Source organism: Rhipicephalus microplus, chromosome 5, assembly GCF_043290135.1.
Source record: "Rhipicephalus microplus isolate Deutch F79 chromosome 5, USDA_Rmic, whole genome shotgun sequence".
Lineage (NCBI taxonomy): Eukaryota > Metazoa > Arthropoda > Arachnida > Ixodida > Ixodidae > Rhipicephalus > Rhipicephalus microplus.
The window spans coordinates 62,943,845-62,967,487 of NC_134704.1; the positions used below are offsets into that span (position 1 = coordinate 62,943,845).

Below are 23,643 nucleotides of genomic sequence, written 5' to 3' on the forward strand. Positions count from 1 at the left end.
CCCGCCTGTGTACTTCGCCACTCAGGAAACTTCAGACACGTTTTCGATGGTGGCTAAAATGCTTGGTGCCAGAGTTGATCAATGTCGGTGCCCGTTTAAAATCCCCAAGTGGTCCAGATTTTCGGAGCCCTTCAATATGGCACCTGTAAAGTCATATCAGATGTTGAGACGTTGAACGTCAACAATGATTACTATCAGGCAACTTGAGCGCCCAGTTCCTGCAGCCGTCTCGGATGCGAGAGTGATGCGTCAGTAAATGTGGCCTCAACTGATTTGTCCAAAGTATTGGTCCACTGGGCTCGCCTTTTGGTATGACTGCCCTTTCATTGCATGCGTGGGCGTACTGTAGGATCATAACATACAGCATTTTTTTAATAGACATCAATATTTAGAACCAAATGGCGAAACTGAGTCCTTGCTGTAGATATCAGAATGACCTGTGGACGAGACAAAAAACTACCTAAAATTTCGTACCGCTATACATCATACGGTCATCGCACCGCGTGCCTGTTCCCTGGACGTAGCTTCTTTTGCACAAGCGCATTCCCTGAAAAGTTCCGGGAATGGTACGTGATAACTCAAACTATGTAATGCTTTACCTGAAATTTTGTGCCGCCATATATGGTGCAGAAAGCATACAAGGGACTGGCACCAGCGCCATGGAAGTAGGAGTGGCTACCGTTGCCAAAGAATCTTCACAGTCAAGTTCCTCGAGTGGTGGGTCACAAGTTTTCTAGACTGGATAATGGCGTAAATTAAGTTGTGCCCAAATGCATGAAACAGGCAGCCAGCCATATAATGTTGATTCCCCCATCGAAGGCTTTCGTCTCGCAGGGCAGTTCACGGTGCGGCTCATAAAATATATGGGGACGTTCTTCTGCGTATAGATAATTAGCAAGTCATATGTTCTACGCGGACAGCATAGTCTAGATATATTTGACGCACACCAAAGCCCCATTTTTGACAATCGAGCCTTCGCAGCGACGTTCAGTCGCATTTACTGTCATACCGGCAGCTATTGCTTAGCATGTAAAATGCAATGCTGATCGAAAACGCTGGTTTGATTACCGACCATGGCACCCACCTTCAGCTGACGGTGCAGAACCGGCGCTGGTGAAAGGCACGGGGGGAGGGCAGTCCCCCAAAGCTTTACCCTGCCATTTCCCCCTTATACCCTCTCCCCCGAAAGTTAAGATTGTGTTGAGGAAAGGACGAGCCCCCCGAGCCCACAGCGTAGCTTTCTACTGACTTTTTTTTTATTAAATTACAGAGCTTAAGTTGGTGAAACTGCTTAGTATGCCCCACTATGGCGCACCTCATAATCATCGAGGCCAATTAGCACGTAAAGTTGTATAGTTAAATTTAATCTTTCTTGTATATGCGCCCCCCCCCCCCCTTCCAGACTGTCGGTAAAGAAATTACTGCCCAGTGTGCCAGGATGACTGCTGTTGATTCCTACACTGCGGAGACATCACGGGAACACAGTTCAGGACGTGGTTATGCGGTGAAGTCGTCGAACGCATTGTTTCAATGTTTTCTGTAGAGTGTGGCACACTGTAAAACATCCATGGTGTTCGTTTATACTTTCAATGCATCTTTAGTGCTTCTGTCGCTCTGTTACCTTTAATGCCCTTTTCCAGTTTTCTCGGTGAATCGCTGCAAGGTGGTGATTACATTAGAAACACCCCACTACTTTTCTCTTTCTGTGTTGCGCTTCTGGTATAACTTATTTAATACCCGAAGTCATGCTACAGGCAGCAAGCCATTGCCATATGTCCGTGCACAAGGAGAACTCAGACACGCTCATGCTACCCCAGACGCTTCCCAGCCGGGCACGAACAAATAAAAAAACACGAACGAGCAGTGTTGTTTATGTAGTGTGTTATAGATTCTTCTGCCTTAATGCTCACGTTCTGGAATGATTCATGCAGACCGCAAGCAGTCGAGAAGGGCACGTGCCACGAAAAAACCTGGACCGACTCCAGTCACCAACAAAGATTCGCAGGCTGGTTCTTCGAGAGGTATGGTGGAATATATAAGCGTTTAAAACTTGCCATGCGCTTATCGGACCTTTCATTAGCAAAGCGCCTAGCACACTATCGTCGTAGCACCATTTCTTGTCCTGTTGTAGAGGAACACAGATATTACCAGTGTCACGCTATTTTCGCGTGTGGTCTCCACGTGTTGAAATATAACCACGAAAGAAAAACTCTGAATTTCAGAATCCTACACATTAATCATTCCGGAGATGGGTACCGATGTGTTGTTCTAAGTCTTAAGGCCCAAAACTACCTTCCAAGAGAAAAATTTTGCTGACATGTCATTCAAGCAGCACACTCCCCCTCCCCCTTCCCCCACTTTTCTACATTTACGTACATGATGGCAATAAGTGAGAGAGGGCTGTTTGTTAAGAAGTTAAACTAACAGCGCCATTTGAAAGGCGGTCATTTCTATATTTTTTGATGTACCACACGAAACCACCGGTGTACAACACAGCCACACATCACAGGTGTGATGACAGGAGAACCCAGGTATATGTTGGTCTGATAGCTCTATGGTAATTTCAAGAAAATAACGCATGCATTCGGAATGCCTTAATAGGATATAATTAGCACATTTTCTTAGAGTTGATGATGGCCTGCTAGCGCAATTCTCCATGCATTGAAAACGAAAAAAAAAAGCTTCGATGATATCACGATGAACTTTATCGTTCTATTTACTGAAAAACTGCTTTCGCTGAAAACTATTTGACCAAGAACCAGCTATTTTGTTTGGCAGAAATTGCCAAACAAAATATCTGCTAGATGACCTTCCGTATCAAAGAAAAGAAAAAGAACAGGCGAATGTGGGCAGTATCAATACTTGCGGTTAGCCACAGGCGTTATCATCCCCCCCCCCCCCCCCCTGTTTCTCCTCTTTTGATTGTCTTCATGTTCAAGAAAAAGTTTGGGATTCGGTGGCACTCTGGGAAAGCAACTTAGGGTCACCGAGGCCACAACATTTGAGAACCACTGATCTAAGAAGCGACCAAGATTTGGCGTCATTTGTACGCAGCATCACCATTTCACGAGAGAAAAAAAAAAACAAATTGTATATGAAACAAAAATCTCTTTGAAATTCACTCCCGGTAACATACAGTAGATTAAACACAAATTCGATGTTTTCTCTATTCTTTTTCACAATCTTACTAGATATTCCATCATGCCCACTGCAAATAAGTTGCTTAATAAATTTAAGATGACAGCCCCACCATAACTCAAAAGCAGAGCTAAAGCTTAATGTGGGGTAAGATTTCGTTTGACCGAAAAATTCTATTTTGAGGCGTTTCAATCATCTCTTACAGCATCTATCTTTCACAAAAAAAGTTTATCACACTAGGGTGCTCGTGGTTTCAAAGCTAATTTTTGGTCTATTTTTTCTTCTACCTATTGACAGGAAATGGGGTGTACGTTAAGGTGACCTGGGCGTTTTTTTTTTGAAAGTATAAAAAACGTGAATTTACTTTTTTTCTTTGTGTGCTCTTAATTTCACTTACATCTTTGTACAAATTTAATACGCCCCGCCACGGTGGTCTATGATTGATATGTGAGGTTTAACGTCCCAAAGCCACCATACGATTATCAGAGACGCCGTAGTGGAGGGCTCCGGTGTTTCAACCACCTGGGGTTTTTTAACGCGCACCCAAATCTGAGCACACGGGCCTACAACATTTCCGCTTCCGTCGGAAACACAGCCACCGCAGCCGCAATTCGATCCCGCGACCTGTGGGTCAGCAGCCGAGTACCTTAGCCACTAGACCACCGCGGCGGGGCAATTTTTGCGTCGAAGGTCCCCAAGAAAGACTAGCGTTTTTAATACATGCAGCGGGCTTCACCACGGTGGTCTAGTGGCTAAGGTACTCGGCTGCTGACCCGCAGGTCGCGGGATCAAATCCCGGCTGCGGCGGCTGCATTTTCGATGTAGGCGAAAATGCTGCAAGCCCGTGTTCTCAGATTTGGGTGCACTGTGGAGAGCCCTAACTGGAGGTCGAAATTTTCGGAGCTTTTCTCTACGGAGTCCCTCATAATCATATTCTGGTTTTGGGACGTTAAAACTCGTATATCAATCAATCAATCAATGTACAATTTTACCTCGCATTTTTGTGCAAACATTACTCGCAAGATGGGTTTTTCTTGAGATTGACTTTGCGAATTCACTTAATAAAATTCTGGCTTGGGTGTATTGTAAATATGGACTCCCGAAATTCATGCGGCCGCACTGTGCGGAAAAAGCCACAAAAAAATTTGACAGCCATTGCAAGAGGGTATTTAATTCGCTTTCATTGTGCCAAAAAATGAGCACTTTAACTTTAACGTACAGGTTACCTTAACGTGGGCTATGAACCATACGTTCGATATTCTGATTCAAGGCCACAGTCGAGTGTGCGTATTCCACACACATTCGCGGAACCATGCAGATGGTTCACGAGGTGTGTAGTCCCTACGTAAAATACAGTCATTAGCTCATTTGGTTTGCTGGGCTTGCTGCAGACAGTAAACCCTGGACTGAGCATGATAACCAGCCTGCTGGGAGTGCGGAAAACAAGACTGACGGGACGGCGGCGCGGCGGAAGAGAGTCTCCACCAGGTCGCCAGTTCCCAAACTGGAGCACAGGCCAAAAAAAGGTACCAAAGTAATGGCACGGCGCTGGATGGTCATAATGAGAAACGCTGCCTGAAGGGTCGCGTTCTGGTACCTTCATAAGCCTGTGGAACAGCTGATTGCTCAGTGGTTTACCGTAAGGCCCTTAAGGTTGAGCTTTTCATGTGAACTTCCACAGGTTGTGCTTAACAGGGGCCCTGCAAAACTTTTTTACCATGGTCGACGAACGCTCCTGAGTGGTATAGTCGAGACTGTTAAGAAATGCGAGCTACATTGTCGCAGCACGCGGCCAGTAATTTACAGTTCTAAAAAAGAGCTAGACACCGTATGCTCTTCTCTTTACAAGTGATACACCAGCCGCGGGAGGTGACCACGTGCCAACTTTTGCTCTCGCAGTCTTTCTGGAGGTTAGCCACGTGTTCCAAAAAAATTGCTCATGATTGTGAGTAACATGTTGATTGATATGTGGGGTTTAACGTCCCAAAACCACCATATGATTATGAGAGACGCCGTAGTGGAGGGCTCCGGAAATTTCGACCACCTGGGGTTCTTTAACGTGCACCCAAATCTGAGCACACGGGCCTACAACATTTCCGCCTTCATCGGAAATGCAGCCGCTGCAGCCGGGATTCGAACCCGCGACCTGCGGGTCAGCAGCCGAGTACTTTAGCCACTAGACCACCGCGGCGGGGCGTGAGTAACATGTGACAAAGCTTCTTCCCCGTATGCAATTCGTCCCTGCTTAGCTTTTAACGCGTTAGGCGGGATGAGAGAACACAGAAAGCTTTTACAGCATGCCGAAAATCTGACTCCGCTTTTATTTGATCGATTCTAAAGATTATTGTGGTGGTCCGCTCGGAAAGAAATGAAGGCCTTTAGCGAAGCTATTCGATGGTGGCATCGGAAAGTGTGCAGGTCTTCTTTAGGGTTAGACTTGGGAAGACACTTTGAAACGTCCTCCTCTGAGTCTTGGGTGAATTATGAAGTTGTGAGGTATAGTTGTTTTAGAAAAATACGTGGGTTCAAACCACATGCATTGGAACTTCTATACAACTTTTTTTTCGGTGGTGGCCGAGCATATCGTACTGTAGCGTATACACGCAGTTTCAGACTGTTGTTGCCTTAGGTATGTCTACTCACACATTAAAAAAACAGAGCAAAAACAAATTGTGCATGTTGCTTAGAATTCCATTTTCTTCAACTACAGGTGTGCAAAGTGAAAAGCCTGAAGACGGAGACATCAAGGAGCCTGACGAAGTTGATCCCAAGGTAAAGAGTGCATATACAGCAACCGCATTAGGGCACGTAGTATGCATACTATAGTTGGTTATAAAAAAAGAAAAAATCTTGTCACTAACGTCTTGTTTGATGCCCACTAATGATTAGAAGCACTCTGCTAGCAGTGTGGCAGCTTGGGCTAGTTGGTATGGCATGACGACAGTTGTAGCGCGAGAACAAAACGACGACACAGAGACAAGAGGGACACGAAAGACACTGTCATTGTCGAGGCTGCGCAGATGGCACGTGAACAGGTGCCCTGTATTAGCAGGCCCTCCGTGGCTCTGTCCGAGAAGGAACTCGGGTTCCTCGAAGGTTTCGGTGCGCGCAAGTAGTTATAATATTTTTACTTTTCCGTTTCGTTTACCTTTCTGTTTCGTTTTCTTATAAATTTTTCTTTGCCGTTTTTTTGTGCTTTTGTTTTTCGTCTGTTTTTTTCTCTTACTCATGCTCTGCTCTTTGTGCCATATGGTTTTTATCACATGGTTACTGTCTCCTCTATATATTTTCGCGCTGCGCAATAAACTCAGTTGGAAGTTAGCGCTCCTGTCTTTCGTGTCCCTCTTGTCTGTGAGTCGTCGTTTTATTCTCGCGCTATAACAATCGTCAATCTGCTAGCGTCACACACTTGTATTATGGAGAGCTCATTTCCAGCGGCAAAGAAAATTTGGAATTGTGGAGAGTACCGACAAGTTAAGCTGTACTAAAGGATGTTGTATATTAGCTCAAAGAAACAGATGCGACGCTTCAGAAAAATTGGCAGATTCCACGTACAGTGGGAATCGATGATATGCGAAGCACGAATGAGAAATGTTGATATCTCACTTTAAAATTAGCACAACGTTACGAGGTGGAGGTAAACGATGCCGTACATAAATTCCGTGTCATGATTATCATGCTTCGAAGTGTCGTTAGCCTTCATCTATTCACGTCACGTGTTACCAAATTTATTATATTGTCACGAGGTCGTGACGTGGCCAAAGACAGGAAACTTCGTGTTGGGATTTAACTGTTTATTTGGGCGAACCTGTGCCCGGTAAAGGGAAAGTCTAATTACAGCAGCAGTCTTGCACAGATAGCAGTCTCGGACTGATAGCGGCGAACGCAACGTCGGCCTTCGATCAACAACTGACAAGCGGCGAAGCGCGTTGCCATTTATACTCTTGCCGTCGAATGTTCTAGCGTCATCGCTGGCGGTGGCGTAGGTTCCAGAACAATCTGTACCATTCGCACAGTGGGCGTGATCTTATCGAAATGATCTACAGTCCGGAACCTTCTCGAAACCTGCAGGCGCGGTTTGCGCCGAGAATCGTGTGGTGTTTCGGAACCATAACAAAAACTTGTGAAATGGAACGTGGCATTATGCGGAGCTAGCGAACCAGCTGTGAGCACGCTACGAGTGTGGTATGTTGTCATGGTCTTACATGACACGTGTGTCAGGACCATCATGTTTTTACCGATCGTATATTTCGTCATTCATTGACATCACGTAACACGAATTTTGGTATATGTCGAACTAGCAAAACGGCCGTGAGTGCATCATGAAGGGCCCAATACACTCCAATGTAGCGTTGACGCGCGCGCACGCTGGGCACAGCGACGCTACGTTAGCAAAACGCGAGCACTCTATATAGTCTGACCCCAGGCTCGACCAGCGTCCGTCGGCGTGGCTCTGCGGCAACCGGCACGAAATGCGACATGCTGCATTTCGCGCCGATGCTTTACCCGAACAACACTGCGTCTCTCTATTTTCGTCAAGGATGGACGCCGGACGCGCTGAAACGCGCGTGCGTCAAAGCAACGCATGCGCGGCGCGCTCCTGCGAGTATATGGCAGGACCGGCGCCTGGCGAGGGCCGGTCCTGCCATCAGCGCCACCGCTTGTGAGCGCAGACGAGTACGCGCACCGCGTCACGTCGAAATGTATTGGCGCCTTGACTGTGGCATGTAGTCATGTTCTCACATGACACGCATCTCATGATTATCATGTTTGCACCAGTCACATACCTTCGTCATCCATTAGAGTCCCGTAATACAAATTTGACATATGTAAAGCTAGTGAAACGGCCGTGGGCACATCATCAGTGTGGCATGTAGTCATGTTGTCACATGGCACGCATGTCGTGATTATCATATTTGGATGTATCATTTACCTATGTCGTCCATTCGCATCGCGTATTATCAAGTTTAAATGTGAAGCAAGAGAAACGGTCGCGAGTGCATCATGAGCGTAGCGTGTAGTCATGTTCTTACATGACACGCATCTCATGTTTACCTTGTTTGCACCACTGTCACACCTTCGTCATTCATTCACGTCCCGTGATACCAAACTTGGTATTAGTGAATAGCCAAACGGCCGCCAGCGCATCATGAGTGTGGCATGTAATCATGTTGTTACATGACAGGCATATCATGATTATCATGTTTGCACTAGTCACATGTGTTCGTCATCCATTCACGTACTGTAATACCAAACTTGGCATATGTGACGCTAGCGAAACAACCGAGAGCACATCATGAGCGTGGCTTGTACTCATGTTACATGACACGCATGTCATGATTTTCATGTTAGGGTCTGTCGCTTGTGTTTGCCATGCAATCATGCAATGCCATGCCACTTTTGGAATATGTAATTTGAACGAAACCGCCACAAGAGCTGCAGGTCCATGAAATGTATATCATGACATTCATGACATACGTGTCATGATTTTTGTCATGACTAGTCAGATATGTTCTTCATAGTCATGTTATGCCATATCATGTTTGGTATCATTACCATTATCGAAACGGCCAGGAGAGCTAAATGTCGTAGGCGGCTTGATTGATTGATTGATTGATTGATTGATTGATTGATTGACGGATGGATGGATGGATGGATGGATACGCTCAAATTCGCTGAAGTTCGCTAAGAAATGCTTCGCATTTATTAATAAGTTGGGAGCTCTACTGCTCACAGCTCCTCTGCCGAAGGCTTTGTTTCTTGTTCGCGCTTAACTGTATCCTTTAAGCCCCGCCGCGGTGGTCTAGTGGCTAAGGTACTCGGCTGCTGACCCGCAGGGCGCGGGTTCGAATCCCGGCTGCGGCGGCTGCATTTCTGATGGAGGCGGAAATGTTGTAGGCCCGTGTGCTCAGATTTGGGTGCACGTTAAAGAACCCCAGGTGGTCTAAATTTCCGGAGCCCTCCACTACGGCGTCTCTCATAATCATAGAGTGGTTTTGGGACGTTAAACCCCACATATCAATCAACTGTATCCTTTAAAGGAGCACTGACGCAAACATTTTACGTCTTGTTCTCGAGGTTGTGGTGCGTAACTGTGACGATCAGTTTATCACGTCTGGAAACTTCGCACACTCGGGCACACAACGATTATTGATTTGGAGACGACCTTATAGAACCTAATGGCCGCTCCCGTATCGGTGAACACCGAGACAGACTCAACCCAAAGCTATTTCTGGGTAAATGGAAAGTGATGAGCACGGAGAACAGCACCTGGTCGAATAGCACCTGGTCGACAATTCTTTTCAAGAGAGGCTCCCTGGTGTAGCCATAATTCAGTCTGGATGGTTGTAAACATGAGCCACGCTCCCAAAAAATGCACTACCGAAACAAAGACACCAGCGTTCGCCCTTCTGCGCAAGTCTGCAAAAGAGCGTGCCCTCTTCCAGGTTTGGAAGGAGGGAGCGCTCGCAACGAACATGACAGCCAACTCAAGCTCGTAATCCGGGTGGTTGATGGTTGGCTACGTTGTAACGAATTCGGTGCTGGTGTCCTGAGGTCGGGCGCTTCGCGTGCCATGGGGCAAAATGCACTTTAAGATTGCATTTTGAAATATCTTCGAGGAAGTTACTTTTTAAGATTGTTTTTTTAGGTTATCCGTTTTGTTTCCGAAGAAATCTGTTCCAAAAGCGGCCCAGCTTCAGAATTTTGTCGTTCGGGCCCGGTCACGGCGGACGTATTTCGATGGAGGCGAAATGATAGGGGCTCGTGTAATAGGCGATGTCACAGCACGTTCAAGAAAATCAGATGGTCAATGTTTCGGGAGCTTCCACTACATTTCTCATTACTATATCATACTTTTGTGACTTGAACACCAGATATTGTTACTATTAATAATAGTATTATTATTATTATTATTATTATTAGTAGTAGTAGTAGTAGTAGTAGTAGTAGTAGTAGTAGTAGTAGTAGTAGTAGTAGTAGTAGTAGTAGTAGTTTTTCAGTAGCCTAGTCATTTAAGGTGAACAGCCTGACCAGCGAATTGTTCTACTTAACGCTGGTGCACACCGGCGACTAGCAGTGGTCGCGCGACCATTTGCGACTGGTCGCAAACGGTCGCAAAGCGACTGCTTTGGCTAGTCGCTTCCTGACCGATCTTTCAGTCGCGTGACTGCAGTCGCATAGCTGCGGGAAGCAATCAGTGATGCTCAATTTTTGTTTGTTTTTTTTTTTTCAACGCTGTGCGAGAACAAACGAAAACAATAAATGCGGTGCGCTCGGTCCGCTCCGTTCACTGAGCTGGCGGCGATCAGCTGATCGGCGCCGGTCTTCAGAGTTCTCGCTCATAACGAGACCCGGACGTGACTCTCCGGTTTTGCGACTTCCGGTCGCTCGCATGCAGCCTCTGCCGGTGTGAACATCAGTCGCTTTTTGGTCGCCAGTCGCAAATGGTCACGCGACCGCTGCTAGTCGCCGGTGTGCACCAGCCTTTAGACACGTCTCCACTTGATGCGTATATTCAAAACCGTAGGAATACGTATTGAGCTGGCAATTAGGTCAGGCTTCAAACTATTGGGAGTGTCACTGAAGGCGTCAATATCTCTGAAAGCCCAGTCCCCCCTTTCCCTTAAAAACAAAAAAGGTTAACGAAAACCAGGAATGCAATTTAGCAAATAAAGTAAAATTTAATTTGTTTTATTTAATTTTGTCTGTTTTTTGTTTTTTGTTGGTTTTTATGTGTTGTGTTTGTGTGTATGTGTGTGCTCATAAGGTATGGCATTACGGTACTTTAATTACGTAATAGTAATTAAAGTTAGTACTATATATATATATATATATATATATATATTGTAGTGAAGAAGAGGAGCTTCAGCGGCATTTCTCGGCGCATCAGAGGCATCGCCATCAGCATAAGCTCGTGCTTGCTGCGCTTGGCCGGACGCTGCTGACTGCTTCGCTTTCTGCGTTCTGCGCTGCAAATAAACCCCGTTACAAGTGGTGGATTCTGCTGGGTTTCGATCACCCTGGAGCTTCGGAATCGCACTTTACCATCCATTATGCCTACCGACGCAAGCGCCGCTCCAACTCCTCCACCGGCACCGCCTACTGTTCTCTGCGCCGGTTCTCTGCGTCTGCGAGATCCCCCTGTCTTCTCAGGCACAGAAGACAAGGATGTTGACGACTGGATTTCAATGTACGAGCGAGTGAGTACTCACAACAAATGGGATGACACCGCCAAGTTGGCCTACGTCTCTTTCTACCTGTCGGACGTGGCCAAGCTGTGGTTTATAAACCACGAAGCGGAACTCCCTACATGGTCGGCCTTCAAAACGAGCCTCACACAAGTTTTCGGGCGGCCTGAGGTACGCAAACGCCGTGCAGAACAACGCTTACATACTCGGTCCCAGCAGCTTGGTGAGAATTTCACAAGCTATATTGAGGACGTTCTGGACCTTTGCAAGCGAGTGAACGAGTCAATGTCCGAAGAGCTTAAGATCAAGCATATCATGAAGGGCATTGAGGACGACGCTTTCCAAATGTTGCTTTCAAAGAGTCCTCGCACTGTCCTAGAACTGACCGAATTATGCCAGAGTTTTGACGAGTTGCGCAGGCAACGTCTTTCCACCCGACGTCCCTCGGTGCTCGACGACTCTTCGTCCAGCCTTTCCACCCTTGGCATAGGAGAAGACCATGCACCTCTTCTCTCAAAGATCCAAGAGTTCATCCGCGCTGAGGTCGCTCGTCAGCTCTCTTTGATGTCCTGTGTACCCGATCAACCACGCAGATCGCCGTCTACACTCCGCGACTTCATTCAAGACCAGGTCGCACAAGTTCTTCCTCCCGCCCGTGAACCTCCCCCAGTCGCCGCACCTCTCACGTACGCCGAAGCCGTTGCTCGACCTCGACAGCCTGCGTTCCAGTCAGCGCCTATGTATTCGCCGCCGCCCTTTTCGCCGCCGACCTATTCACCGCCGACCTATTCACCGCCGACCTATTCACCGCCGCCTATGCAGATACCACCTCGGCCGCAGTTTTCTGCCCCCCAGCCGCAAGTCGGAGTCTACTCCGACCAATGGCGGACCTACGACAACCGTCCCATATGTTTTTCTTGTGGTGGTGTTGGCCACGTGGCACGTTATTGTCGTCGTCGCCAGGCTGCCCAGAACATTCGACGACTGCCCTCTTTCGACCCTCAGTTTTCGTCTACGCCTTCAAGCCCTCCTTCCTCTTCCTTTCCTTCTGATCGTCCACACGGCCCGACCCGCTGCTCCCCATCTCCACGTCGACGTTCGCTTTCCCCTATGCGTCGCCGTTCCGGACCCACCGACCAGGAAAACTAACGGCCGCAGTTCCCGAGGCACGAACTGCGTCCCCGTCGCCATGCACAAGTCCTCGCCCCTGTCCAGCTAACGTCATTGAAGTGTCAGTCGATGGTATCGTCGTCATGGCGCTTGTTGACACCGGAGCCGCTCTATCCGTCCTGTCCATGAACCTGTGCCGCAAACTCCGCAAAGTTCTGACACCATTATCCGGCCTCTCTCTTAGAACGGCTAACGCAGAAAGTGTAACACCTCTCGCAGCCTGCACCACACGAGTCGTCATCGAAGGGATTGTGTATATTGTCGAATTCGTAGTGCTGCCCTCGTGTTCCCATGACATGATACTCGGCTGGGACTTCCTTGCGAATAATAATGCCGTCATTGACTGCTGTCGCGCTGAACTTGAGCTATCTGCACTTCCTGATGTTGACGCTGTCGAAGCCTCCCTGCCGTGTTATAAACTGTTTGTTTCCGACGACACCACCGTACCACCGCGCTCTTCTCTGCTGGTGACTGTGTCGTGTGACGCTATTTCCGACGGTGATGTTGTATTTACGCCCTCTGCCCTGTTCATTCAACGGAAATGTTCTCCACTGCCCATTGCTCTCCTTACTCTCCACCATGGCGTCACGAAGATGATCGTGTACAATACGCTAGAAGGGCCTTTACCTTTATTCTATGGTGAATGTCTCGGTCACGTGCATCCGATCGACGCCCGTCACATTTTTGACGCTCCATCTAGTTTACTTTCTACGGACCTCAGCGCACTCATTTCTGACTCTGTTGTTGACCAGTCACTCCTTGACGCTTTCCACCGCTCCATCGATGTCGCAACGTCTTCGTCAGAACGAAGCCAGTTAGTGAACTTGCTGCAAAAGTTTCGTACTTCTTTTGACAGCCACGCTTCTGGCCTCAGTCGCACATCGAACATATCTCACAAGATTGACACAGGAAGCCATACGCCTCTACGGCAGCGCCCCTACCGAGTCTCAGCGTCGGAGCGCCGTGTTATTGACGACCAGGTTGCTGACATGCTCCAGCGGGGTATTGTACAGCCTTCTAACAGTCCCTGGGCGTCACCGGTCGTTCTTGTTAAGAAGGACGGCTCCATTCGGTTCTGTGTGGATTATCGACGTTTAAACAAGATCACCCGCAAGGACGTTTACCCGTTACCTCGAATAGACGACGCCCTTGACTGTTTGCAGAGAGCAGAATATTTTTCTTCGCTGGATTTACGGTCTGGATACTGGCAAGTTCCTATGGAAGCATCTGACCGACCGAAAACAGCATTTGTCACACCTGATGGGTTATACGAGTTTACCGTTATGCCTTTCGGCCTTTGTAACGCTCCAGCCACTTTTGAAAGAATGATGGACGCTATTTTACGAGGCCTCAAGTGGAACACATGTTTATGCTACCTCGATGACGTAGTTGTCTTTTCCACCGATTTCGACACCCATTTAAATCGTCTCGAGCACGTCCTCACACGTCTCACTGACGCCGGCCTTCAACTCAACCTCAAGAAGTGTCGTTTTGGTGCTCGGCAGCTCACCATTCTTGGCCACGTCGTATCGCGGGACGGCATACTTCCCGACCCCGCCAAGCTTCGAGCAGTCGCCGATTTTCCGAAGCCAAAAAACTTGAAGGAACTTAGAAGCTTTGTCGGCTTGTCGTCATACTTCCGACGCTTTATTAGAAATTTTGCTTCCATATGTGCGCCCCTTACGGACCTTCTTAGCGGCGACAAGGACCTTTCCACCTGGTCACCAGCATGCGACGATGCATTCACCAAATTACGCCACCTGCTGACTTCACCACCCATCCTCCGCCACTACGATCCTGCCGCTCCCACGGAGGTTCATACTGATGCCAGCCGTGTTGGACTTGGCGCGGTGCTCGCGCAACGAAAGGCAGGGTTTGATGAATATGTCGTCGCCTACGCAAGCCGTACTTTGACGAAAGCCGAGGCTAACTACTCCGTGACCGAGAAAGTGTTTAGCTATTATTTGGGCCCTTGGAAAATTTCGCCCCTACCTGTATGGTCACGCATTCGACGTCGTCACTGACCACCACGCCCTTTGTTGGCTATCCACACTTAAAGACCCTTCCGGACGACTTGCTCGCTGGGCGCTCAAACTTCAGGAATACGACATCCGCGTTATTTACAGATCTGGTCGTAAGCACACGGACGCCGACGCCCTTTCTCGCTCACCCATATCGGATGAAGGTGTTTGCCTCTCTTCTCTCGAGCCTGCACTTGCGTCATCCGCCTTGCGCAACATGCCGGTGGAACAACGAAAGGATCCCTGGATCAGTGGCCTCATAAGCATTCTTTCTGATCCTCTCACTCCTTCGCCGTCTCGCGCTCTCCGCCGCCAGGCTAGCAACTTTTGCCTAAGGGATGATCTTCTTTATCGACGCAACTACCTTTCTGACGGTCGCAAGTGTCTCCTTGTGATACCCCGCCATCTTCGAGCTGCCATCTGCGAAGCTTTTCACGCGGACCCACAGTGCGCCCACGCAGGCCTCTTCAAGACATACGCTAGGCTTCGACTCAGATATTATTGGCGTGGCATGTATAACTACGTGCGAAAGTTCATTCGCTCGTGTGCTCAGTGCCAACGACAAAAGTTACCTCCCGGGCAAGTCTACCCGTCACAACCTCTTCCTTGTCCTAGTCGACCTTTTGATCGCGTCGGCATTGACATTTACGGACCACTACCATCAACTCTAGCTGGTAATCGCTGGATTATTGTTGCGATAGACCATCTGACACGCTATGCCGAAACAGCCGCGCTGCCGACTGACACAGCCCGTGACGTTGGAACGTTTCTATTGCAACGTTTCATTCTGCGTCATGGGGCCCCTCGCGAGCTCTTAAGTGACAGAGGCCGTGCCTTCCTTTCTGACGCCTTGAAGGCATTACTCAACGAATGCCGAATCGTGCACCGCACAAGTACAGCGTACCACCCTCAAACAAATGGCATGACGGAGCGCTTCAACCGTACTCTTGGAAGTATGCTGTCGATGTACGTCGCCTCTGATCATTCAAATTGGGACCAAGTTCTCCCGTTCGTCACCTACGCGTATAATACTGCCGTACAAGCTACTACTGGGTTTTCGCCATACTTTCTTTTGTACGGACGAGAACCTTCAAATACAGTAGACACTATTCTTCCATATAAACCTTATGAGTCCGAAAGTACAACTCTGTCCGAAGCTGCCCGACATGCTGAAGAATGCCGCCAGCTTGCCCGCTCTTTTTCTACCGAGGACCAGTGGCAGCAGCAATCCCGCCAGACTGGGGACCGTTCGGCTCCGAACTTTCCACCTGGTTCATTAGTATGGCTTCGGGCACCTGCTACCGCGCCTGGCCGCTCCACAAAACTTCTTCCCAAATACATCGGGCCATACCGCGTTGTAGAGCAAACGTCACTCGTCAACTATATCGTGGAGCCCATCATCCCATCCACAGACCTACGCTACCGCGGCCGCGACACTGTCCACGTCTCTCGTCTCAAGCCATATTACGACCCATTAGTCGTTTCTTCTCCCTAATCCGCCAGGATGGCGTCTTTTTGTGCGGAGGGCGATTGTAGTGAAGAAGAGGAGCTTCAGCGGCATTTCTCGGCGCATCAGGGGCATCGCCATCAGCGTAAGCTCGTGCTTGCTGCGCTTGGCCGGACGCTGCTGACTGCTTCGCTTTCTGCGTTCTGCGCTGCAAATAAACCCCGTTACAATATATATATATATATATATATGGGAGTGTACACCTAAGGTCTCGTATTTCCTTGTTTTGACACATTATTAATGAGATCTAATAGACAATACTGCCAAGGGAAAGTATAGGGCAAGTTACTTCGAACTACTTGGACCATGGCCTAAGATGTATCTACAGAAAAAGGCAATAATCTTCGTGGCGGACTTTTTAGTGGAGACCGGACTGGACAAGACAGCCAGAGATGGATATATATAAAATGTGTATATTGACAGTAGAAAAGAAGTGTGCATGTCAACATTTTATAACTGTGTGAACTGCTCTAAGAAAACTGTGTATTGGCATGACATTTGAACTGGTTTCAGTGTGATGTTTTTTTTTATTTTTTTTGGTATTGTTGATTTTTCGGCATTGTTCTGTATTATTCTTTTTTTCTCGCTGCAGAACTTGTGATATGGAGTAGCCGAAGCAAGATGCACCTCCAGCTCTCCACAGCAAAACAGTTAAAACATAACGGAACAGAACAGAATATCAATGCGCTAGAATACCAAGGCGAAAGCCCTGGGTACCTTATCAAAGTTAAAACTGTACTAACATCGGCGTCGGCAGGAGTAATAGAAAAAATAATAACCTGATGAAGGAGCCACATAGCGCCATCACAGCGTTCCTGATCACGGGACTTAGTGACGTCCTCATGAACCTGTTATAACGTCATACAACGTGACGCCCCCTCATGGTGCCAATACGGGACGTCTCTTGGTCCGCTAATCTCGGAGGCAGTGTAATATTAGTTAGGGTAGAAAAAGCTTGCCATGTCTCTAATCTCCGAGGCAGTGCACAACCACCGGAGAACAGGAAACGTTTAGAGGGGCAGTGACGCTGGGATTAATACTGTTAGAAGCTTTCTCCTACCAGTAGTTTCAGACGAAGGCTTGATGAATAACGTGAGTTTTCTCACTCGTTAAAGTGCTTCCCAGATTGACTTCAGGCGTACTTGTGCCGTGAAAGCCTTGATCTGTGCTTGAAACGTGCTTTGTTGAATCAATTTCTATTTTTTCTTCTCAGGCTGTGTACCAAGATGCATTGAAGGAAGTAGAAGGCTTAGAGTCAATTATAAACAAACTTAACAGCGGCAAGATATATATTGGGAGGAGCCATGAAATTGAAGTTCGCAAGTTGTGCTTAGCCCTTCACGAGTTCTGGTAAGTTTTATTGTATTCTTAAGTTGACTTATTTGGTCGTATTTTAATATAGGACAACCCGTCAGGGCACATTAAAACAATCAACTTGCGCAACAACTCTAAGGACATACGATTACACGCAAGTCATATCACCTTTATAAAAATTGTCACCAATATTTTACATACTAAAAATAAACTTATGGATTCCATACAGCCCTATAGTATCTTATAACCTTCAAGAATGTGAGGATAAAATGCCTGTTGCAGGAAGTTACTTCGAGGATGAATTCGTGAAGTGACTTCTTCATCGGTATGTCTTTACTGCGGTGGGGTAGGCGCTTATAATGTCAAGTCCTATTTGAATCAACAGGGCGCTGTACACAGCTACGGGAGCATGCGCGTGCAGAATTAGCTGCTATAAAACATCGTTGCCGCGATACGCAGGTTTCGGAAAAAATTGGCGGGGCTTAAACGGCCACGAGTACTCAAACTTCACAGAAGGAGCTACTCAGAACAAAAACTCTACGGCCCGTATTCAAAAACCGACCTTGGCCTTACCTCACGTTTTTCTCAGCTTCCTATACTGACTACATGCGTTATAAAGACACAAAAATGGTAAAAAGGCGAAAGGTAAGAACAAGACTGGTTCATGTAGACTAGTCCAATTTGTTTATCATGTGCAATAAAGGTTTAAAACCAACAAGGAGAACTCGAGGAAAGTATCTACTGATGCTCGTCGCTGAGACATGGCTCATTTAGTGTGAGTAGGTGAAACGGTACGAGTACTCTGCTCGGATTGCTTTCGGAGAACACAGCGACGCCGGAGCTCTATATGCACTGCACGCTAAGTCTGGTTAACCCATTTTAAGGCACTACGTATCAGTGTATATTTGCGCTATTGAGTATGATACGCAATAATTTATGGCTTTATATGCAATCAGTTCAACATCGTGTATGTGGGGGGGGGGGGGGTAACATTCGCACTGACTTGAAGACATTTGCGGTATTTTTTTTTTCTTTTCATGTATGTAATGCGCTTGTTCAATTTTGCAACAGTATTTACCCAGACTTGTTTGCTCCTACTTGTACACCATCTATAAGGGGATTGTACTTTCCTCAAGCGAACTAGTTTGCTTTTTCGCCCAAGCTTACCCACATCTTCGCGATGTAAATAAACTTTGATTTGATTTGATCGTAATGAGATGTTCATGGTACTTGAACTATAAACTACTGCCTGTCACGGGTTTTTTCTTGTATTGACGGGCGCTGTTCTTCCAGTTCCAGAAAAGCCAGAAATCCGGACGTTCGAAAGCGCATGCTGGATGCTGTGCGGCACGAACTCTCCATTTCGTGTCCGCTCTTTGTGTGGGAAGAGGTGGAATTCTCAGCTCCGGTAGAGCAACCTCTTCAGGTGATTTCTGGCTATGGTATAGTAGTGAAGTACTGTGGGCTGCCTTATATGAACAGAAAGTTGAGCCCGCTATCTCATCGGTTCGTACCCACGACTTCAATCTGGCGGCGTATTACGATCATCTCGACAAACATTTGCCTGCGAGTGGAAATACAGTACACAGTACAACATTCTACACCCTTAAAAGGTTTTTACCATGTAACTAGTGTGCTTGCACTATTAGAAAAGGGCATTTTCGCATATGAACACAACCATATCACGCTGGCTTGACAAAGGTCCTAAACACCATTTTGACCGAAAAGCTCGGAAATATATAGGTCGAGAGCCTGAGAACATTCAGCTGCGTCAGGACTGAGTGATTGAATAACGCACATACATGCCCTACACACACACAAGCATAATATAGTTAAGCAACAAGGGAACAGAGCGTCGGCGCTGTAGCTTCATAAACCTATCATGTCACATGTATAGCCATAATACAACAGCTGCTTAGTACCGGTGGAGATATTCCACAATCAGACGAGAAGCATTCATGAAACAAGCGTAAACGTATGGTCTGCTTGTGGATAGCCTCGAAATGGACATATAAGTTATTCTAAACAAGCCTATTATTCAATGCTTTTACTGTTGGCAAGTTCTAATGAGCTGGCTACATTGATTTCTAATGGGCCTTTGTTTTTTTTTTATAAACGCATAAGACCGCTAGCCCTCGAAAAGTAGGCAAAAAAACTAACCTTTATGTAAACAAACAGCTGCTTTACATTGAGGTTTATGTTTACACTGAGGAATTTACACTGAGGCATATGTTCACACTGAGGTTTTTGCGAATTCACTGCTGCCACCGATGTCCGTAGCCACGCTCGCGCTCTAAAGGAAAATGATGACCAGGGCCAGACATTTTCCACACGTGTGTGGAGGAAAGGGTTTGACAATGTACGCGACAGGATTTTCACGTTACTCATGTCATGATGAGACAATCATATTCGTCAAACCAACTTCCTTAAATATTTTGGTGTACATCAAGTTAAGAAGGCGATTTCACGAGCACGCAGACGTGCGCGTCTAGATAAGATATAGGTAGATGCGCGCATAGAAACTCTCTAAACGCCTTTGCTCCACTAAAAAAACGCGTCGCATTCAATACGTATTGCTGTCAGTTGACGCAAATTTACACCCAACTGAAATCAGTTAGTCTCAACACGCTGCCTGTAAAAAGTGTGTCGGCCGTAGGGATGCTGGAAAAATTGGGCAGATCCCACGTACAGTGGGAATCGATCATATGCGAGGCATGAATGGGCAAGGTTGATATGTCACATCAACATCATCACAACGTCACTAGGCATACTGACGTAGTGCACTGTAAACACAAGTGGAAACTATAAGCGCACTCGCGGAACATAGATAAGATGCAAGTATGTTGTTTATAGTCGCGTAGCGATAGCTCCACTAGCGTTTCCAGCTCCACCACTAGCAGTAGGTGGCACGTACATCACTTCCATTTCATAATTATCCACCTGGCAATTGTGTGCGTCGTCCTTTCACGTCACGTAATACCAAACTTGGTATATATGAAGCTAGTGAAACGGCCGTGAGTGTGCTACGAACGTGGCATGCAATAATGTTTTACCTGACAGGCATATCACGATTAGTATGGTTCGACATGTCATTTACCTTCTTCGCCCATTCACATTAGGTAATACGCAATTTGGTATATGTGAAGCTATAGCAAAACGCCCTCGAGTATGAGCGTGGTATGTATTCATGTTCTTACGTCACACGCATGTCATGATTGTCATGTTTGGACGTGTCATATACCTTCGTCATCCGTTCACGTCACGTAACACCAAATTTGACATATGTGAAGCTAGTGAAGCGGCTGCGAGCACGCTATGAGCGTAGCTTGTAGTCATGCTTTTCATGACATGCATGTCATGATTATCATGTTTGGACGTGTCATTTACCTTCATCATCAGTTCGCATCACATAATACCAAATTTCGTACATGTGAAGCAAGTGAAACAGTCGCCAGCGCATTATGAGCGTGGCATGTAGTCATGTACTTATGACAAGCATGTCATGATTATCATGTTTGCACCAGTCATATATTTGCGTCATTCATTCACGTCACGTAACACCAAACTTGGTATATGTGAAGATGGCGAAACGACCGCGAGCACATCATGAGCGTGGCGTATGGTCATCACTTACATGAGATACATGTCATGATTTCCACGTTAGGGCCTGTCACTCATGTTCGCTGAGCAAGCATGTCATACCATGCCAGTTTTTTAATGTCATGTGAACAAAACCACCACAAAAGCAGAACGATCATGACATGTAAATTGTGACATTCATGGCATACATGTCATGATTTTTTATGTTATGACTATCCACTTCTGCTTGTCATACAGTGATGCCCCGCCGCGGTGGTCTAGTGGCTAAGGTACTCGGCTGCTGACCCGCAGGTCGCGGGATCAAATCCCGGCTGCGGCGGCTGCATTTCCGATGGAGGCGGAAATGTTGTAGGCCCGTGTACTCAGATTTGGGTCCACGTTAAAGAACCCCAGGTGGTCGAAATTTCCGGAGCCCTCCACTACGGCGCCTCTCATAATCATACGGTGGTTTTGGGACTTAAAACCCCACATATCAATCGATTGTCATACAGTGATGTTATGCAATAGCAATTTTGGTTTGATTCCATTATCAAAATGGCCAGCAGAGCTCAAAGTTGTGGGCAGCTAGACAGACCGACAGAAAAACACGGTTCAAGCCGCTGAAGTACGCTGAGAAATACTTCACATTCATTTTTTTTTTTTTGCGAACAACTGTGCAGATGTTTATACGCTCGTTCGGGGAATGGGGCAAATGTGAGACTCAAATGAAGTTTATTCAATTAACAAACTACGGCCTCTTCATACCACTGGACACTCGTTAGGAACGCAGACACACACACGGGAGCGCTTGACTACTTCAAGTAACACGTTTCTTGAGACGATTATACTTGTCGGCTCGGGCACATCTTGCTGTTGGGGATGCTTCAAGAATACTGGCTGGCATATCTTGAGAAGACTATGCTCGATACTAACCGATAAATGTAATCAAGTAATCTTCAATTTGTTTCAGGACACTAGCAAAAAAACCCCAAAGAAGCAAAGTGAAAAAAAGAAAAAAACCAAACAAGGGACCTCGGCCAGAAAGTCATCTGCCTATGCAAAGCTCAAGGTTTGTAAGCATGCTCGGGAACGAGGGACAATGAACAAGGGGGAAAAAGTGGAATTGCTTACACAAATTTCTTATTTCGTCGCAGGCGAATATACGTGCGATATGCTGAAAACTTCAGGTGGGGTCAGGCAAATGACAGGCTATCAGGAGAAAAGCCCTACTTTACAAATCATATTGCACTTCTACTAATGCGGCAGCCATATATATTAGGGGCGTTTCCTAGCGTCATCTCTTTATCGTGCATGTCTTATCGGAGTAAAATGAAAATCGAACACCTGCGCTCATTAAGTAATATAGTAGAATGATGTGCGTGATCTCATAGTAAACGTGCCGATAGTTATAGCACGAGAAATGAACGACGACAAAGAGACAAGGACACGAGCGCTCATGTCCTTCTTGTCTCTTTGTTGTCGTTCTGTTCTCGCACTATAACTATCGTCCTGTCATACCAACTAGCCCAAACTGCCACACTTCTAAGTAAACGTGCGCCGTGCACGCTGCCGAACCAGGCGGGGGCACACCTGTCAACGATGACGACCATATGTAGGTCCTTTCTAATGCTCAACACTATTCGGTTTTTATTTGACTCTGATACCTATCCCCTCTTCGGCGTTGTCAAGATAATCATGTGCTACTTTAATTGGCAGACAAGGCCGCTTATGACGACTTTGCAGGAGCACGGAGACTGACACGTGCAATCTTTGCCACTGTCCTGCCTACAAAAGGCTCAACGGCTTCGGAACAAAAGGGGCAAAGGGAGGGTGTGCTGCAGCTGTAGCCATAGGTTGCCAAAACTTGTCATGCTAACTTAGACACACTTTTTCAATATATTTGGGGCTTTGGAACAACTAGCTCGTGTTAGAGCTAGTTGTTCGCAAAAATATCCTTCAACAAGACTCACTCAGAGTCCGGTTCACGAAAGCATTTCCAGACTCCTTCAGTACTATTGAAAGACTCTGGCATTATTCACCCGACATCACACTCACGGCTGGATCCATTTCTCAGTGAGCCCGAGCGAGCCAACTCATCAGTGACTTTACCGACCTATGGGTATAGCACTCGTTCTACAGTCGCACCTCGGCAAGTAGCGGGACCGCTGCTCGACGCTGTGAAAGCCGTAAAAGCCTCGGAGTGCGCCTCATCTTGCCAGCAGTCAACTGCGCCTCCACGGAATAAGTTCCTCGGGATAGCTTCCATAGTTTCATGGGCTTCGTAAATGCGAGCATAATGGCAGTTTGAGCTTGTTTCATCTGCAAGAAGGGAGTCACGTCAATGTAAACAAGTGTACTCTAGCCGAAGGAAACACGGTGCCTTTGGTCGCTTTCGTAGGCGTGGTTTATCCCGTCCGTACCATGACAGCTGGTGTTCGTGGTCAGCGAAAAGGATTAGTTTGTGGTGCAAAGGGTGCATCTGGTGCCTTGCTCATTAATTAGCGAGTGTTGAGTGTGATATATAGGCTGAATACAACTGTGGGACTTATTTGATATAGCTGTCTAAAGACATCGCGATTCGAACAGTACCTCAGCCGAAACTGCGAACTTTTCTATTTTTGATGTTTTTTTTCTCCGGTACCACTCCCTTTTTTCCTACTATTCCCCTTATGTAAGACTGTAGACCACGAATTGATCTTTTTTTTTTAGTTGTCCTGACGTCTCC

At 46.9% G+C, this 23,643-nt stretch overlaps 1 protein-coding gene across 7 annotated transcripts in view; it reads left to right on the forward strand.

Annotated features, from left to right (window-relative positions):
* The window catches only part of LOC119174475 (uncharacterized), a 37,770-nt gene that overhangs the window by 9,523 nt on the left and 4,604 nt on the right, over positions 1-23,643 (forward strand). For 2 of the 7 annotated variants that reach the window (XM_075895587.1, XM_075895588.1), the window contains 7 exons: positions 631-717; positions 1,932-2,021; positions 4,530-4,664; positions 5,849-5,910; positions 17,239-17,375; positions 18,633-18,765; positions 21,889-21,987. In XM_075895587.1, coding sequence (XP_075751702.1) covers positions 631-717; positions 1,932-2,021; positions 4,530-4,664; positions 5,849-5,910; positions 17,239-17,375; positions 18,633-18,765; positions 21,889-21,987 — 743 coding nt within the window. The remainder of the gene's footprint in view (positions 1-630; positions 718-1,931; positions 2,022-4,529; positions 4,665-5,848; positions 5,911-17,238; positions 17,376-18,632; positions 18,766-21,888; positions 21,988-23,643) is intronic. The other 5 variants (XM_075895589.1, XM_037425390.2, XM_075895591.1 and 2 more) reach the window with 3 other exon arrangements.